Here is an 18,561-nt window from a genome sequence, read left to right on the forward strand (position 1 = left end):
CAGTTCCATGGCAGCCCAGCCCCAGAAAGTTTCATGGTGCTTCCGGGAAGAGCCGGTCTCTGCATTTCAGGGCTTCAGTCCTGAAAATCCCCCCACAGGGGCCCACAGGCAGCCCCCAGCTCTCAGGGGAGAGAGAGCTGCCGACAAGAAGATTGAATGATTGTCCCTGGACACATAGCTCTGGGAACCCACAGGAGAAAGAAAGCAGCCCTTCCCCTCTTGCTCAACTGCCCACTTAGAATGCCTTTCTGGTAACTCAGATCCTCGCTGGGGCGTCCTGGGGCAGGGAATTTGCGAAGGCAAGAGGATGAGTCTTGGTTCTCAGAAATTATTGACTCCCTTCTGCCCAAGTCCCGCCTAAGCCACCAACTGCTTAGGAGGCCAAAACCAGCAGCAGCCAGCTCTGTACCCCAGGGCTCCACATAGCAGTAGGTCACAATGCCCCAGCTGCCCAGTCCCAGAACAGCTGACTGAAGGGGGAGGTGAGGAGGGTGTGGAGGGGGTGTGTGTGGGGTGGGGGAGATTCCCACGGAGCGGTCTAGAGTGTCTGCCAGGGCCTCACCCTCTCCCACACACCCTCCCACCCCTACTCTCTCCCAACACTAGTCCTTCCTGTCCCCTCCACCTCCCTCCATGACCCAGCTCTGCTTACCCAGGCCCAAAGCCCTTGCTTATCCTACCCAGTCCTTCCCAGAGGCCTGCGTACTGGCGAAGGGTCCTATAGTCCAGTGGGTCCATGTATGTCCCCCTGGGGCCTAGCACGGCCCAGCTCTGGGACAGCGTCCTAGGGTGGGGGGCACTGGGGCTGACGATTCGTGCAGTCTCTTCCCCAGCTGGCCCAGCCTTGCTGCTGCTGCTGCTCCTGGTCAGCTTCCTGGCCTTTGACCTGCTCCACTGGTGAGTGTGCAAGCAGCCTGGCAGGTAGACAGGAGTAGGCAGGCCAGCAAGCGGTCCACTTCCCGAAGCCCGGCCACCGCCCTCTCTCTCCGCAGGCCCACAGGCCGCCCCCAGCCACAGCTCACACTTCTCCCGGGAGGCCAGATTCAGGGGGCCGGCGAGGGTCCAGGACAGCAGGCGGCTGTACTCCCACCTCCAGGGACAGTCACAGGACGACTCAGCCCCCAAGAGGCTCTGCTCCTGCTTCTCCTGGGCCTGGGGCTGCTCCTGGGAGTCCGCGGCATGCCCTGGGCCCTGCTTGGCCTGGCTTTCTGCCTCCATCCTTGGGCCTGAGCGCCCTCCAGAAATACACTGACCATGCTGCTTCCCCAGATCACCTTTCCCTCTGTCCTGGGTTGAGCAGGCAGTAGGGTACCCCTTTATCTCCGGCCTGAACTGCAGGGGACTTTTGGTATCTTGGTCTAAGTCTGAGACAGAAATAGAAGGCGAGCTAAGGGACAGGGAGCCCGGGGCAGGTGGTGGCTGCCACCTCTGAGCTTGTGAGTTGTGGGTGGCCAATCTGGCCTCTTCTGTGGTTCCAGAGAGTGAGTGTCTGGAAAGACTTACAAGAGAACAGAGTGGGACTGGATATCAGTTAGCAGGGTGGGAACAGGGATCCAAAGAGGGCTTCCCACAAGAAAGCACAAGCATCTGCCTCTGCGGGCTCACCAGACCCCCCTACCAGCCTGCCGGGTCCATGGAGAGAGATTCAGGTGAGCCTCCCATCCTGCAGTGGCTCCTCTCTTGGCTGGACCCCACCCCCACCCGGGTCACAATGGGGATCCTTAGTGGGGGGCGGGCTGGGAAGAGGGGTGAGGGACACTGGGGGCTCTGCTTGGGCTCCTAGGCCATCCTGGGTGCTGCAGGAAGCAACATGACATAGGGGGCTCTGCCTAGAGGTAAGACCCAGGCCCCAGCTCAAAGCCCCAGCCCATGCATGCTGGTACCCTCCCGACCCCTGCACCCCCATCTGCCTGGAGGTCCCAGGCGCCTCCAGGGCTGCTGCTGCAGCTGGCCCGGCCCTCTCCCCAGGTGCACCAGCTATGACGCAGCAGCCGCAAGTGGAGACAGATGCCATCGGGGCCGGTGAGGGGCCACCTCGGGCCGTGCCCTGGTCGGCCTGGGTCACGCGGCAGGACTGGGTGCGCTGGTGCCTGTGCTACGTGCCTCGGAGCTGGGTCCAGTGGTGGGCCACGTCGGGCTGGCGGCAGCCACTCCAGCGTGTGCTGTGGGGGCTGGAGGGCTTCCTCTACCTGCTGCTGTCCCTGATGCTCTGCCATGCGCTCTTCACCACCGGCTCCTACCTGCTGAGCTCCCTGTGGCCCGTCATGGCCGCAGTGTGGCGCCACCTGCTGCCTGCCGTCCTCCTGCTGGTGCTCAGCGCCCTCCCCACCCTGCTCTTCTCTGCCTCCTTCCTGCTGCTTTTCTCCACGCTGCTGAGCCTCATGGGCCTCCTCACCTCCATGTCTCACCCAGACTACACTCAGGACTTGGACCAATAGAAGGGCAACCCCATGCCGCTGCCTGTGTCTCTTGAGCCCTGGCCTAGGGCCTGAGCCCCCCCCCCCCGGGGTGGGGGCAGTGGCTTCAGCAGCCCCACTCCCACAACGCCCCCTCCCCAACCCTCCAGTCCCTAGCCCTGCTTGGGCCAGGCGTGATGTGGCCAGAGCTGGCCAGGGAGTTTGGCCTCACCTCTAGCCACCTCCCTCCAGCCGATGTTACAGGTACTTGGTGTGGGGCTTTGAGAAGAGGGGCAGGGCGGAAGGGTGAGCAGGGCCAGAGCTTGGCTGAGCTGTAGAGAGTTCCTGCAAGGGTGTGGTGACACCATGAGGGCTCCCTTGGTAACTGGCAGCCGCTTTTTCTTGAAGCTCTCAGATGCCTCAGGTGCAGATCATTGAGAACTTCTAGCTAGGTAGCCCTGGGCTGGCCATTCTTTCCACTAACCCTCCCTCTTTCCCTGAGCTCTAGAAAGGGCCCACTGACAGAAACCTAGCTGAGAGAGGGCTGGCCAGGAGCCCCATGAGACCTCAACTAACTCACCTCCTGCTCCTTTCTGCCCAGACATCCCCCACTCCTTAGAGTCCCTACCTTCTGCCTCAGTGAGCATCCCCAAGTCTGGGAAGTGGGCCAGCTAGGGTAGTGAGCATCCCAGAGGAGACCTACTTTAAGATTCCTAAGGTCTGTGATGGAAAAATGAACAAGAAGTCCCATTTCCCCACACAATATGTGGCTATGCCCAATTAATTCTTTTGGATTTAGTGGGTTCCAGCCCTGTCATGGGGTTGTGGCGAGTCAAAGGCAATACCATCTTTGTGTGAGGGACTTTGTAAAGACCAGAAAACTGTAAGATCTTATATTGAAGTCTGAGAATAATCTGTAGGCTCCAAGGGTCTTTTGACCCTGAAGGGGGTTGAAAGGGGAAGAGGAAGCTTCCCTAGGCCTTCAGAGAAAAGCTTCGGAGAAATGCATACAGTTTTGGCCCTCCAATGGTAAACAGGGGTGGATGGGTGTGGATGAGATGTAAAAGGTCATGTGACATGAAACCTCGAAACGCGCACATGTTGAGCTCTCCTGATTGTGAAATGTTTGGGGCTGGGGCCTGGCGCCAGGAGGTTCCTGGACAGCTGTGTGAATGGAGAAAGCAGAGCCCAGGGGTTTCTTTAGCTGTCCTGACTGCTGCTCACTGCTCCAGAAAGGTCTGGAAGGGGGCATCCCTTCATGCCCAGCATCCTGGCCCTTCACAGAGCAGCTAACCTTCCAAACAAAACCGTGATCTGATATTACCAAGCAAGGCACATGGGAGATAGTTTTACCCATGGCTCAGACCCACCTGCTGGACCCCTACCCAGTTCCTGACCCTCCCTGTCTTCCAGTCGTGACCCCACTGGATGTCTAACCCTAAAACTTCTGCTCCTGAAACCCTAGAACCAAAGTTTCCCTCTCCTGCTGCCTAAACATTCAGGCCATGGGAACCAGCCCCTAGAGCCCAAGTTTATTTTTGCTAAAACCCCTTTGCTGTGGGGTTTCATAACCATGGTCAGAGGCCTTCAGCGTTGGTGCCCCAAACCCCAGACACAGCCCTTCCTTACTGTTTCCTTGTGGTTCTGCCTCAAATGTGGCCTGGTAGGAAGGGCAAGGCAGGACATGGAGGTGCTGAAGCCTCCTGGTTCACATGAGCCCTGGGGTATTAGCTGAGGGTGGGTTTGAATCCCAGCACTGTTACTTCCTAGCCCCATGGTCCTGGTGGAAATTGTTAAACCTTAAATTTCCTTTTCCTGGAGGGTAAAACCAAGGCAAGAACACCTGTTTTAGGGCTCCTGTGGGGCTCGTGGCATGTGAGCAAAATTCCTGGACTGGCTCCTCACGCCACACACTGTAGCTATGCTATCCCATTTTAGAGATGAGGAGTCAGACTTAGGATCGCTGTTTGCCAGCACAAAGCCAGCTGGTTTGAATCCTGGTTCACTCCAGTGGGCAACTCCAGCAAACGCGATGGAGGAAATACAACTGAGTGGAAGACGCTGGGGCTTCTCGATGCCTGTTCCTAAGAGCTCCTGTCAGGGATGAAGCCAGGATGCCAGTCTTGGGTCTCTCATGGACTTGGCTGGTCATTGCTGGCCAATGACATTATTTAAGAGTCTCAGGGCCATTCTGATTAAGGGAGAGAAGAGGTTTTGGCTTGGACTGGGCACACTGTGGGGATGAAGGCAGGAAGGGCTTGGGAAGAAGCAAGGAGGCCTTCTGTCCTTCCCCACATAAATATATACCTCCCACCCTCCTGTGTCTGCTGGTAGAGGATAAGGTGGTAGAGCTGGACTGCAGAGCGGATGGGCAATATTTGTCAAATTAGATCAACCCATATCGTGTGACCCAGCAATCCAGAATGAAGTCCCAGAGAGGCCCATAAGGGCCTAGCTCATCAGAGTGGTCCCACCAGGACCAGAAGTATAGGTATCACCTGGGAGCTGGCTAGAAATGCAGAGTCTCAGGCCCCACCCCAGGCCTGTGGAATGAGAGCCTGAATTTTAACAAGATCCCAGGTGCTACACATGCACACAGATGTCTGAGAAGCACAGCATCAGGGGCTGTGTTTGAGAGGGATGGTTGTACAATCGGTGGTGGCAGGAGATGGGAGAGGTAAAATAAGGTGGACGAGCACAGTAGTGGGAGAAGAAGCTATACCTATTGATCTGGAAATCATAGCACTGAGTGACAAGAAACTCACTGAATAAGAAATAATACAATTCCTTTTACACAAATTTAGAATGTATGCCAGCAAACCACCCCCGACCCGACACGTGAAAACAAAAGATAGAATGGAAATTCTAGAGGCAGGCAAGAGGAGTGTAGTATACAGAGAAAAGGGAAGTGAGGGACCTTGGTATCATTAACATAATTCCTGAAATTCCTTTAAATGTAGATAAAGCGACTTGCTAGAGTTAAAAGGCTTAAAAATGCAAGCCTGGGGCAAATGGACAGGCTGGAATGAAGTTCTAAGCCTTTTCCTATTTGGGCTAAGAAAGGAGATCTGCTCCGTTGGCCTGAGTGACCTGGGCAGGGGGGAGTCGGTGTCTTTGTTGGGCCTCCCCCACCACAGCCTAGAGCCTGCTCCCAGTCACCCTGGTAGCCTGGCCAGAAGGATAATCAGATCAGGCAGGGGAGAAGGGACAGGAGCAGAGGGGGCGTCAGCCTTGAGGGCCATCGCATCTAAGAAAGCAGAGGAGGAGATCTGCTGGGAGGCACCTAGGAGCAGGAGCGTCGGGTAGGACTCTCCTCAGCCCCATGTACAGAAAGCACCGAGAAGGAGCGGTCAGGACGGCGGGTCTGAGAGGGGGGTGAAGGGGGCTCAGGAGGGCACCACTGAGACAGTTGTGCCTGTCAAGACACTGACAGGTAGTCAGTGGCTACCCTAGGGAAGGTTGGGGGGTCCCTGGAAGGAGGGGGTGTGCGGCGCCGGGGGATCCTCCAAGGGCCAGCTGCGGGAAGCCGAGAGGGGAGGTCACTCCGGAAAAAGGAGGCAGGTGTTGGGCACTGCGCAAGGCGCTGAGGTGCGCGGGAGAGGGGCCGGGGCGACGGCTGGAGGGTGTCCAACCGGGCGCGTTGCCCGTGCGGGCAGAGCGAGGTGGTCAAGGGCCTGAGGCTGAGAAGGAAATGCTAAGCAAAGCTGGGGATCGGAGGCCTGTGGGCACCCACAAAAGGAAGGAGCTAGGCATCCTCGGAATCGGCGCCTCGCGGAATGCGCCGGCGGCGACCGAGGATGCTAGGAGCGCCCCCTAGCGGAGGTCTCCCTCTCCGCAATGAAGGCAATGAAGGGTCGGGTTGGTTTGGGGTGTGGGGAGGAAGGGAAGGGAGAGGTCTCTCAGAGGCCGGGACACTAGCCCTGGGGGCGAGGATGGATCTTGACGCCAGAGAGGGGCATCTTCGCGCTCATTGCCGTCACGGTAGGGGCTTCGGTGACTCTTGACCCCCTTCCCCAAATCTCCAGCCTGGGTCCCCCAGCTGGAAACCCAGAGGCATCAGGGCCGAGCTCACGAGAATCCTGGAGAAGGAGGGGTCCAATATAGCCCGCTTCACTGTCTCAAGGGACTTCTGGCTCACCCCTAGTCTAAGATCCCATTCCTCCTGGGGGAAAGAGCTGTCTTTTGTGAGGTCTTGTCGGAGTTTGGATGCAACAAATTAAAAAAAAAATTTTTTTTTTTTTTCCTGCTGAGCAATCATCTATATTCTGGGTCTCTCTTCCTTTACACTGCCCCTTTGCCTTTCAAATATTTTCCATCTTAAAAATAAAAGAACTTGATTTAAGATCTTGCGGCTTCTACCATATTTTCTGATCTGTATCTTTAAACCTCTCACAAAAGCCCCACAACATTTACAATTGATATGTGATACTGCATACTTGCAAAATACTTGTAACATATATGAAAGTCATAAAGTCCTCTAAACTGAAGGATACCACATCCATCTAAAAGCCAGATGTTATCAGTACATTATCAGGCCTCTCCCTCTGCATTCATCATCTAACGGTGCAAGCTGAGGTTCCCAGACAATGGCATATGGAATTGCTATTCATAGGCACCTTTCACTTGATCTTAATTTAAAAGAAACTCCTAAAGTGCCACCATTAAGGATTACATAGATTACTGTAGAATCTTGAGAGTTAACCTTTATCCAGCTAAGGAAATTCCTTTCCATTCCTGATTTGCTAACAGTTTTTATTGTGAATGGTTATTGAATGATAAAATTGTTTTTCTGCATCTACTACAAGGACAACTTGGTTATTTTCCTTTATTCTTTTTATATTCTTTTATATATATGAATTACATTTTTAGGTGTCTTAATATTGAACTCTTCCTAGAAGAAAAACCCCATCCTGGCTCCTTTTTAATTGATGTATAATTCACACACATTTTGTGTGCAAGTAAAACGCACAAATCTTGGAGGTACAGCTCAAGGAATTTTACATACTTGTATGTGTGTCCATGTAACTGCTGCACAGATCAAGATACAGAACTTTTCCATCACCCCCGAAAGTTCCATTATGTCTTTTCAATCAATACCTTCCCCCATACGTAACCTGTATCATGGCTTCTATCACAACAGATTAGCCTATTCTTGAAATCACACGGAACAAAGTCATACAAAATGTACTCTATTGTCTGGATTCTTTCAAGGTTACAACTGTGAGATTCACTCATGTTGTTTCATCTCTCAGTAGTCTTCCCTGCTTTATCAGTGTGTACTATCCCACTGTAAGGGAAGCAACAACTTATTTATCTACTCTATTGCTAAAGGACATTTGGCTTGTTTCTAAGTTTTGGCTTTTATGAATAAAACTTATATGAATATCCTTGGACATGTCTTTTGGTAGACAAGATGCACTCATTTCTTTTGAAGTGCAATTGTTGGATCATAGAGCATGTAAATGTTCCAACTTTAGCAAATGCTGCCCAATAATTTTCAAGGTGATTTGTACCAAGCAGTGATTCCACGGCTTTTTTCCAGCCTATCCACCAAATTCATTGTTTGGGGTTTCTGCTCTCTTCTAGTCATCAGATATGGTATTTCCATTTGTTTCTTATTTTCATTTTTGCTTGAGTGATTTCTGAGAGGAGGAGGAAATACCAACTTTATCATCTTCAAACTGCACAACCTCTTTCCTTTTTATTTTTTTCAAAGATTTATTTATTTTAGAGAAGGAGGGGGCAGAAGGAGAGGGAGAGAACCTCAAGCAGGCTCCCTACTGAGTACAGAGCCTGACTGGGGGCTCGATCCCACCACCCTGAGATTGTGACCTGACCTGAAGCCAAGAGTCAGATGTTCAACTGACTGAGCCACCCAAGCGCCCTGAACTGCTTTCCTTTTTAAAGCCAAGAATGCAAGGGTGGTTTAACATTAAAACATGCATATACACATAACAATGTAATTCACCATATTATCGAACTAAAAACTACATGTGATCATTTCAATAGATGCAGAAAAGGCATTTCACAAATCCAACATTCTTTCCTGATAAAAATAGAACAAAACTCTCAACGACCTAGGAATAAAAGGAAACTCCCTCAACTATATAGAAGGCATCTATGAAAAATAGGGGTGCCTTTCTGGCTTGGTCAGTGGAGCATGCAACTCTTGATCTCAGTGTTTTGACTTTGAGCCCCACTCGGGGTGTAAAGATAAAATCTTAAAAAAATATTTAAAAATATTACATATTTAAAAGGATTTAAATATTTTATATTAAATAAAAATTAAATATTTAAAAATTTTTTTAAATAAAATCTTAAACAAAGAAAATAGCTGATCTTACAGTTGGTTAAAAAACTGAACACTTGGGGCGCCTGGGTGGCTCAGTGGGTTGGGCCGCTGCCTTCGGCTCAGGTCATGATCTCAGGGTCCTGGGGTCGAGTCCCGCATCGGGCTCTCTGCTCGGCAGGGAGCCTGCTTCCCTCCCTCTCTCTCTCTGCCTGCCTCTCCATCTACTTGTGATTTCTCTCTGTCAAATAAATAAATAAAATCTTTAAAAAAAAAAAAAAAAAAAACTGAACACTTTCCCATTAAGATTAGGAAAAAAGTATGTCTGTTCTTACCATTTCTATTCAACATTGTAGTAGATGTCCTAACCAGTGCAATAAGGCAAGAAATATAAATAGAAAGCATACAGATTGGAAGACAAGAAGTGAACCTATCTTTATTTGCAGACAACAGGACTGCCTATGTAGAGAATCTAATGGAATCTATAAAGAGCTACTGGGACTAATAAGGGAATTTAGCAAAGTAACTAATATATACATGGTCACCATTATGACATAAGATCCATACCAAAAAAAAAAAAAAAATCAATTGTGTTTCTCTGGACTAGCAATGAATGATCAGAAATAGAAATTTAAAAAGCAGGATGCTGGGGCGCCTGGGTGGCTCAATGGGTTAAAGCCTCTGCCTTTGGCTCAGGTCATGATCCCAGGGTCCTGGGATCGAGCCCTACATTGGGCTCTCTCCTCAGCGGGGAGCTTCCTTCCCTCCTCTCTCTGCCTGCCTAAACTAAAATTGTCTGTTTTTCAAAAGATACTGCTAAGAAAAAGACAAGCCATGGAAGGAAAAAGTACTGGCAAACCATACATCTCTCATAAAGGACTTGGATCCAGGATAGAAAGTTCTCAAAGCCCAATAATAAGTTAAAAAAGGGGAAGGATGGGTGGAAATGAGGAACAAACAATTTGAAAAAAAACTTTATCAAATAAGATAAATAGATCGCCAATAAACACAGGAAAAGACATTCAATTTCATTAGTAATTATGGGAATGCAAAGTAAAATCACACCATTATAATAGCTAATATTAGATAGACTAATACCAAGTGTTGATGAGGATGTGGGAGAACTATATCCCTCACACACTGCTGGCGTGAATATAAAATGGGACAATCACTGTGGAAGAATGTTTGTCAGTTTCTTTAAAAGTTAAACCTACATCTACCGTATGACCCAGCCATTTCATTCTAAGTATGAGAAATGAAAACATGTGTCCCTACACAGATTTGTGCATAAATATTCATAGCAACTTTATTTGCAATAGGCAAAAACTAAAAATAACTGAAATGTCCACCAATGGGTGAACAGATAAACAATGGTACAGCCACGCAAGAGACTACTACTCAGGTGTAAAAAAGAGCGAGCTACTGATACACCTAACAACATGAATTTCCATGTTGATCTGTCTATCCAGCTAATTAAGCTGAGTGAAAGCAGCCATGTTAAAAAAAAAAAAAAAAAAAAGGGTACCTTTTGAATGGTTCCATGTAAAATTCTGGGAAACGCAAACTGATCCATAGTTACAGAAAGCAAATCAGTATCAGTGGTTCCTTGGTGTTGGAAGTAGGGAGATGTGAGGAGGTTGTGGGTAGAGAACAAGGGAAAGGTTTATGAAGAGGCAGAAAGATAAATTTCATTATCTTGACTGTGATGGTTTCATGAATGTATACGTCTCAACATTTATGAAATTGTAGATTTGAAATAGATGCAGATTGAGTTACATCTCAATAAAGTAGTGTTCTTTGTTTTTTAAGCATAGGTCCACTTTCTTGTAGTCAGAGTTTATCTTTCACCAATTATACATGGTGGAGGTAAACACTAAAATGAACTCAACACACAATCTGTGTAAGGACCTGGACAACACAACAGAAGGCAAGTTATCTACTCCTGCCAGGAAACTTTCAGTTTGGTTAAAATGTTTGGGAAAAAAATTCCAGTGATTTTTCTTCTCAAAACTTTTATTTTCCTTGGAAAATAAAGGCTGATATTACAACTGACATGCTCATACATCTTTTACTACTTTCAGGAATATCTTGGTATGGCAAAAGAAAGGATATTGGAACCAAGATTCCAGGGGCTCCTGGGTGGCTCAGACAGTTGAGTGTCTGACTCTTGATTTTGACTTGGGTCATGATCTCAGGGTCGTGGGATCCAGTCCCATGTTGGGCTCTGCGCTCAGCATAGTCTGAGATCCTCTCTCTCCCTCTGCCCCTCCCCCTGCCTGCTCTCCCTCTAAAAAAAATAAATAAATGAAACCTCTAAAAAACAAGATTCCATGAAAAAACACAAACCAAGACTCCATGAACGAGAGGGAGTCTATATAAGATAGTTTTTTTTAAAAGATTTTATTTATTTGACAGAGATCACAAGTAGGCAGAGAGGCAGACACAGAGAGAGAGGGAGTGGGGAGAGAGAGGAGGAAGCAGGCTCCCTGAAGAACAGAGAGCCCAATGTGGGGCTCAGTCCCAGGACCCTGAGATTATGACCTGAACTGAAGGCAGAGGCTTTAACCCACTGAGCCACCCAGGCGCCCCTCACTTTTTTTTTTTTTTTAAGATTTTATTTATTTGAGAGAGAGAGTAAGAGAGAGCACGAGCACGGGGAGGGAGAGGGAGAAGGAGCCTCCCCATGGAGCAGGGAGTCCAACACAGGGCTCCATCCCAGTACCCCAGGATCATGACCCAAGCCAAAGGCAGATGCCCCACTGACTGAGCCACCCAGGCACTGCTATGTAAGACTGCCTTATTAAATGATTTGTCAATGGTCAAATACGGGTGGTTTTTGAGAAAATCAAGTTTGAGTTCTGTCATGCTTAACTAGCAAACTGTGTGCTTACATGCTGAGAAAACGAAAATTCTCACCATTTTTACATCTCCAAACAAAGGCCTGACACACTGTAAATGTATGTAATGACCTGTATGTGGCTATTTTTGAAGTTTCTTATTTCCCAGCCGTAACCAAATAAAATCTCTAAGAGAGAAGTCAAGTGCCTTGTACTATAATATGCTTATATGACCCAATGAAAATAAAATAATTTATCTCCGTTCTGCTCTTGTGGTAGATTTCAAGTCTGTGCTGGGAAGCGGAAGGAAAGGTTATGAAACTCCCTGTGGGCAATGGGAGCCACACAGTGAAATGGGCTGGAGATGGGAAGTGCACAGGTAGAATGACGGGGACATGGAGTACAATGAACAGTCTCAAGGTTGCTTACAGAGAGCTCCAGAAGTGGGATGAGGTTTGACGAGAATGGGAAAGACTCAGGAAGGATTGATAAGGGAGGGGACAAGGAGTTTTTAGAGAATACGATGGCAAGCAATGGACAGGGCTGGGTAAGACTGGGTGAGACCAGGTAACTCGTATTACTTTCTTCTTCTGACCATCAATCCAGGTGGACAATTTTCTCCAGTAACACTGAGAAACTCCAGAGCCAGAGGTGTGAGAGTGTCCAGACAGAAAAGGGTTTTGAAGAAAGGCAGAAAAGAGTGAACAAGGGGTTGGGCAAACGGAGGCCCGGGAGAGAAGGAATATTTGTTACCAAAAAGAAACAATCTTTTGCAACAGTAAAAATAACAAACCTAATAGATTAACTCCCTAACAAAAGGCTTTTTCTTTCTTTCTTTTTTTTTTTTTTCACATGTTCCCTTACACTTTTTGTCTATACCAAAGAAAACCAAGCTTGTTTGTCTCTTTTGATTCTCAAATACCCTGTCGAGGTTGCTCTCTAAAAGGTTTTATTAATTCACCTCGTCTCTACCAGCCTCCCCAGCACTAGCCGGTTAATTTAACAGCTTCCTTTCATTTGCAATTCATTGATTGCTACCAATGGGCAACACTTTTCTGATGTGCTATTTCACCTCCTCTTGTGTGAGATATGCTATCCTTTGCCAAGGTAAAATTTTAGTAACAAGTACGGAAACTCAATACAAGGAGTCTGCGTCCCTCTCTTCCCTCCGATTCTACTTCAGGATGATTTAGTGGTTCTCCACATTACCCTATTTTTCTGCCCCACACTGCCCTCGGCCTATTGATCCCTCCTCCCTCAATGTCACCATCTGGCCCACACTTTACCCCTGATGCTTAGTAGTATCACAAACCTAGAGTCAATACCACTTGTCAAAGCTGAAACCCTATACTCTTTTAACTTCCTTACAGAGTTTGGCACAGCCTCCTACCCCCTGCCCCATCTTGGACTTCTCCCTCAGCCCCCCTCTACTCCCATCCCCCCACAAACAAAGAGGTTGGTCTGTGTTGCGTTTGCTACCATTGCACATTATATCTATTAAATAGTGGATTTCTAATCAGTCTTCCACTTGTGTTTGGAAGCTTGTTCAGTCCCACCCACTTAACGAGGGCCCACCATGTGCCGAGAGTTGTGCAGATAACTAAGGTATGCGTGCATGTCCAGAAACAGATGAATGTTGAATGTATCCGTGAATGCATAAGACTGGGAAATAGAGGTGAGAACTAGCCAGATCCAAAATTCCAAATAAAATACAGTTTGAGCTCAGCCCTAGCTATTTTTCAATCCCAACGAGCAGCAGCCAACAAGCGACCCCCCCAGGATCTTTAGGCACACTCCTGTGTTCTGGTAAGAGTGGGAATGAGTGTGTGAGATAGCAGGAAGGACACGTTCAGTGACTTTTAAATAGTGTGAGGTGAAAAGCCAAGACTGGAGAAGGCCCAGAGGCAGCTCCCCAACACTTCAGATCATGGTTCGGGAAACCCATCCCCTCATACAGGAAGATGCCACTCTGTTCTTCCATGCTTTTATTAGTGACAGCAATGGACAAGAACAATGCCAGGCATAACAGACACCCTGACCCAGCACTGGGGATGGCAAGCAGACCCTGTAGGGCCATTGGCATATCCAGCCCCAGTCCAAGATCCAGTCTACCCAGGCCATGTCCCCGAATGGGCAGGAGGCTGTCTGTCCAGTTTATTTGTGTGGATCAGTCTGTCTGAGTGTCTGAGCCGCTGCCTGCAGGGCCCCCCCATCCTCGGCACGTGATAGGGGCTGCTGGGAGCACAGCGTGGCATCCCCCGGTGGACCACTGGGCCCCGGTGCTGACCATGGGGGACAGGGCCAGGGACTGGAGGTGGCAGGGGGCCAGGCACAAAGTTCACTCCAGGGCCACATCCTACAAAAGAACCAGCCATTATCAGAGAGTGGGCTCTGACCAAGTGAGCCCAGCTCTACCTCCGAGCAGCTTTAGTCCTCCAGGGTGAGCTTCTCTGGGCTTCAGTTTCCCCATCTACAAAATGGCAACACCACTTCCCCTTCCACTGAACCAGCAGACTGTGACAATCAATGGTTGATTAATGAGTCTACAGATGCTGTAGATCCAGCAGTGACTGGACCCAATCCTGGGGGCACAAGGAGCTACCAAACTCCTCTCAGTCAACCTGGGGATGGGAGGCTAGGTGGGGGAAGGTGCACAGGGAGGCTGGGAGAGGTGGAAAGGGAGGTCTGTGGAGGCACCTACCTAAGTGGGATGACATCGAGAAGTCTTCTGTTGAATTATAATTGAAGAATTCGTGGGGTGGGAAGGGCTGGCCTGGGAAAAAAGGGGTGTCCTGGGGCAGGGGTGGAAACAAGGGAGGTGGCGAGGGCTGAGGAATGGAGTAGGGGAAAGGCATGGGAGGGGGCAGGGGAGAGGGTTGGGGTGGGGGCAAGGCCAGTTGCTCCCCGAAGTCTGGGGGCTGCCCATGGCTCCCCTGGAACAGATGATCCGGCTCTGGCCAGTCCTCAGTCCACGGGTCTAAGAACGGGATGGTTGTTTGTTTTAGACCTGAGAGCCAGGCTGCCCAGAATTCTGGTTGTCCGCACTCTTAAACCTCTTTCCTCCTCTTGGAGAACAGGGCCACCAGGACGGGGCACCCTCTGCTTCCTACCCTGTCTTCCTCACACTGTCTCATTGCAGGCTAAGCCCAGTGTACGTTCCTTCTTCTTTGCCTTTCTCAGAGTCATAGATCTGCTTTTGTTCTAACCTTATGCTCCCCTCTAGAGCCTTCTCTTTTTGTATGCTTGGTTCCTGTATCTGTAGCTTTTTCTTCTCCCAGCTCCTCCCCACAGACCAAAAAATGAGCCTTCTAAGAAGTCTTTTCTCTGGACAACATGAGACCCTGTCCCTCTCTTCTCCCAGCAGTCCTGTGCCTTCCAAACTTCCACACGGAGTGTTCTGCCCAGTTCCCATTCTCTCATCAACCGCTCCCGCCTCTAAACCCTGCTTCACTCCTTCAGCACTTTTCTGACTAAATGTAACCACTTCCTCTCTTCCTACCAGTCATACTAAATGACTAAAAGCCCCTGTCCTCCCTGATAGTGTCTCTGCCCTCAGGTCCTTTTGTTTACAACATCAGCCCCTCTTCCCTTCCAACTCCACAGCATGGCCCTGCTTCTGCTCTCTCCTTCACAGTTGACTCTGAGACCCACAGCCCCACATTTCCAGAGCACGTCAGAGGTCTGCCTGGACCAAACTCACCAATCACATCTTCCCACCCAACTCTTCCTTTTCACCTCCCTACTTCTGGAGCTTCAAACTGGATTCAGAAGACCTAAGCCACCACGAACTAGCCTTACAACCATTAGGGCATCCCTCTCTTTGCTGGGGATAACAAGGAAACTGAGCCATTATATAATCAAAGTTCTAATCCACCTCCCCAAGGATCCAACGCCTGGCTACCAAGTCCTAGATTACCTCCGTGACATTCCTGGCTTCTCTGTGCCCTCACTTGCTCTAGTGCTGCTGTAACAGCCTTCTAACATGACTCGTACCCCCAAATCAACAAACTCTATCCTGCACATACTATGGACACAGCAACTGTACCAGACCCCAAGGCCAAAAGGAACGAGCTGGCAACAAGGTAGGAACCTTGCCCTTTGAGGACATGATCCAGGGGGAAAGCACACATGCAAACAGCCACCACACTCCTTTTGCGAGCGGGCAGGAACTGAGAGGCTTGGCAGCACCATGTGAGGGGCTTCTTTGCTTCTGTAACATTGCATGATTGCCCTTCTTCCATTTCCGTCTTTCTACCCCCAGCCCCCATGCCTAGCTAGAAGTCCCCCCATTTCTTTCCTATTCATCTGTGGGATAGGAGTCTTTTGACACGCTGCCTTATGTGCTCAAAGCTTATATATACTCACTCATGTGCAGAGATGACTATATGCTAGCCCACACAGAACCAGAACTTGGATCAAAACGCTGTTCCTGTGATCTCACCCTCCCCAGGGGATGAGGAAGGTGCACTCGGGAGCCACAATAGACTTTTGAGAGGCCTCTACTCCCTGAGTGCCTCTGTCCTATTCTGGGTCTGAGCCCTATACTCTAAGAAACCCCTCTGCATCATTCTCCTACCCACTTGTGGCAGGGCTCACCAGAGGGATAGTCACGCTTGGGCAGCTCCACACCCCAGGCGTCGGCCACGTGGGTCAGAAGCAAGTGTGAGAGGTGGCGGTGAGCGTGTTGGTCCCAGTGGACACCGTCCCGGTGACGGTGCTGTACCGCATGCCGAAAATGGAAGTGGAGGTCGAGGACATCAAAGCAGTGGTCCCCTGCCAGTGTTGCGCTGTAGAAGTTCCCTTCAACCACATCCCTCCGCAGAGACCCCGCCAGGGGCTGGAGCTGAGTAAGAAAGTGCAGCATCTAAGAGCTGCACAATGAAGCAGGGTCGGGAGGGAAGGACCTCTTATCTAACAGCTGCCTCCTCCCCCATCCTGAAGGGCCTCCGTCACTTGCCTCTGGCAGAAGGAAACCCCCAGTGACACGCTCCCCCAAGGGCATGGCCATGTTCCACACCAGCAGGCACGAGTCTGGCAACACCTGGTCCATGCGCACAAACACCCGCTCCAGGTTCTCCCGGTAGCTCTCCATCGAGCAGCGGCCATACCTGTCAGACAGCACATAGGGTGGGCAAGAGCACAGCGTGGACAGCCTCTGAGCTGTACCTCCACCCCCCAACCACTATTTCCCTCTCCCGCTGCCCCAACCTGGAGAGATCCCAGAGGCAGGAGTTGATGATCACCAGGTCCGGGGCAGGCCCATAGGTCAGTTCCTCCAGGACGCCCTCGAGGTACTCGGAGTAAACGCGGGTGAGGAAGTAGAAGCGCACAAGGTGGTGGCCAGAACCCGAGCAGAACTGGCGAACCTCCCGGTACTGTGTTCCGTTGTGTAGCTCGCCCAGTTGACCCCCAGCCACCAGCTGGTCCTGTTCAAAGCTCAGCTCCCCCTGCCCACCCCCGGCCCCCAGATGGTCAGACCCATGCTAGGGAGGAAGGCCCTGCCAGGCCAGGGTCTGTGCCCACCCACCACTGGCATGGCTACCAAGCTTCCCTCACCTTGGCTTTCAGCTGGGCAGCTGTGAGCAGTGAGTCCCTCTGGAGCAAGAGCACCAGGTCTTTGTACACAGCCCGCTGGACTACAGGGAGACAGAGATCCTAAAGCTAAGATAAGCTTCATCCTACCCTAGCTCCTCCTAAATCCAGGCCTTCCATCTTCCCAAGGATGGGGCTGCCCACCACCACCACTGTGGAGTTCATTACAAAGGCAGGAGAAAAGCTGATGTTAAAAAAATCCTGGTACCACCTCTGCCTTCACGGGATACACTACCCCCAACTTAGTACACAGTGGCCCCAGATCACCAGGCGGAAGTCAGCTGGCCAAGTCACCCAGAAAACAGACAACACAATCCACTGCTCCCATGAAGGAAAGTATGGGAGACTATCAGGGTGAAAAATGCAGAGCAAGGATGGGGTAAAAAATGTGTCGGACTACATCGATCAGGACACCTGTGGGAGGTGCATAGGGAAATCAAAGACGGAAAACCCCCTGGACTGGAACAGACTCGGGGTCAGAAAGGTTTGGGTGCGAGACAAAGGGTCCAGTCATCGAAAACAGACTGAAGGTCCGGGGCTGGGTAGTGTGAACCTAGAGGGGCACTCACTTGAGTCCCCCAAGATGACCACGAACTTGTTGTGTAGCAGCTGCTGGACTTCCGAGGCCTGGAAGTGGACCATGGCGCTTCGCAGGGGGAGGCGCGGCTCCTCGTTCTCCAGACAGAAGACCATGCCTCCGCGGCTAATGATGGGCTGCGGGGAGAGGCCACTAAGCCGCGCGCGGGCGGGGACTCAGGACAGGTTGGCCCCAAGGCCCGCCCCGGGATAAATGAGACCTGGGCCGGCCCCTCCCGGGCTGCTCAGGGCTACCGAGGCGAGGTAGCGGCGGCAGAGCGGGACCCGTGGTGGCGTCTTGCCTCAGTCCCACCTGGCACCGGAGGCAGGGGGTCGCCAGCCCGCGGGCCACCAGGGCACCGAAGCTCTTCCCGCGCGGCGCCGCCCTGGGCCCCGCCACGTGCCCGCCACCGCCCCGCGCATGCGCGCGCCCGCTAGCGCCAATTACCCAGTCCCGGGGCGCCGCACCGTTCACCCACGCCCGGGGCAGGGCCGCGCACTGCGCGCCTTGCCCTCTGAGGGCCCCAGGCCAAGCCTCATGTTCCTCCGCCCCGGGACGCTAGTCGGTTCTGCACAGCCCGCGCCCGGCAGAACCCGTGCGTCCCGGTTAGCCGTCGGCGCGCAGCCCGGCGCCCAGCGCTCTCCATGCGTGCGTCGCGGCGGCCCCGACGGCGCCTCGGGCCTTGGCGCCCCGGGCGGCGACGCTCACAGCAGCCACTTCCGGTCACCCATGTCCCGCCCTGCGCGACCCCCGGCGCCCGAGGGGACAGGAAGGCGGCGGGGTTGACCGCGACGGAGGGTGGGAGCCAGGGCCGAGCCCACCCGGGCGGGCACGAGGCCCGGGTGTGGGCGGGGGCGCGGCGGCGGCCGA

The 18,561-nt window shown here is 51.3% G+C and overlaps 3 protein-coding genes across 5 annotated transcripts; 2 read left to right on the forward strand and 1 right to left on the reverse strand.

The window, feature by feature from the left end:
- Nucleotides 1–466: 466 nt before the first annotated feature.
- On the forward strand, nucleotides 467–1,552 carry C9H20orf141 (chromosome 9 C20orf141 homolog). Its single transcript, XM_059133773.1, is given in 4 exon segments — nucleotides 467–676; nucleotides 679–750; nucleotides 753–897; nucleotides 993–1,552. Coding segments are annotated over 4 exon segments (498 nt in total). The 5' UTR covers nucleotides 467–633; the 3' UTR covers nucleotides 1,231–1,552.
- A 182-nt stretch (nucleotides 1,553–1,734) lies between these two features.
- TMEM239 (transmembrane protein 239) lies at nucleotides 1,735–2,480 on the forward strand. The gene is made up of 2 exons (XM_059133774.1): nucleotides 1,735–1,835; nucleotides 1,969–2,480. Exon 2 carries the CDS (start codon nucleotides 1,980–1,982, stop codon nucleotides 2,436–2,438), a length of 459 nt encoding a protein of 152 aa, XP_058989757.1. The 5' UTR covers nucleotides 1,735–1,835; nucleotides 1,969–1,979; the 3' UTR covers nucleotides 2,439–2,480.
- Nucleotides 2,481–13,490: 11,010 nt separating this feature from the next.
- On the reverse strand, nucleotides 13,491–18,560 carry PCED1A (PC-esterase domain containing 1A). Of its 3 annotated transcripts, none has more exons than XM_059133778.1 (8): nucleotides 18,139–18,560; nucleotides 17,684–17,828; nucleotides 17,079–17,158; nucleotides 16,731–16,969; nucleotides 16,480–16,630; nucleotides 16,119–16,365; nucleotides 14,224–14,295; nucleotides 13,491–13,878 (listed from the first exon to the last, which is right to left on the reverse strand). In XM_059133778.1, the coding sequence occupies exons 2-8, from the start codon at nucleotides 17,805–17,807 to the stop codon at nucleotides 13,631–13,633; spliced, it is 1,161 nt and encodes a 386-aa protein (XP_058989761.1). In that variant the 5' UTR covers nucleotides 17,808–17,828; nucleotides 18,139–18,560; the 3' UTR covers nucleotides 13,491–13,630. The 3 variants fall into 3 exon arrangements, with proteins under 3 accessions (XP_058989761.1, XP_058989759.1, XP_058989760.1); XM_059133776.1 differs by having other exon boundaries at nucleotides 14,224–14,499; XM_059133777.1 differs by lacking the exon at nucleotides 18,139–18,560 and adding an exon at nucleotides 18,004–18,117 and having other exon boundaries at nucleotides 14,224–14,499.
- Nucleotide 18,561: the final 1 nt, after the last annotated feature.

This window comes from Mustela lutreola, chromosome 9 (assembly GCF_030435805.1).
Source record: "Mustela lutreola isolate mMusLut2 chromosome 9, mMusLut2.pri, whole genome shotgun sequence".
In the NCBI taxonomy this organism is placed as follows: domain Eukaryota; kingdom Metazoa; phylum Chordata; class Mammalia; order Carnivora; family Mustelidae; genus Mustela; species Mustela lutreola.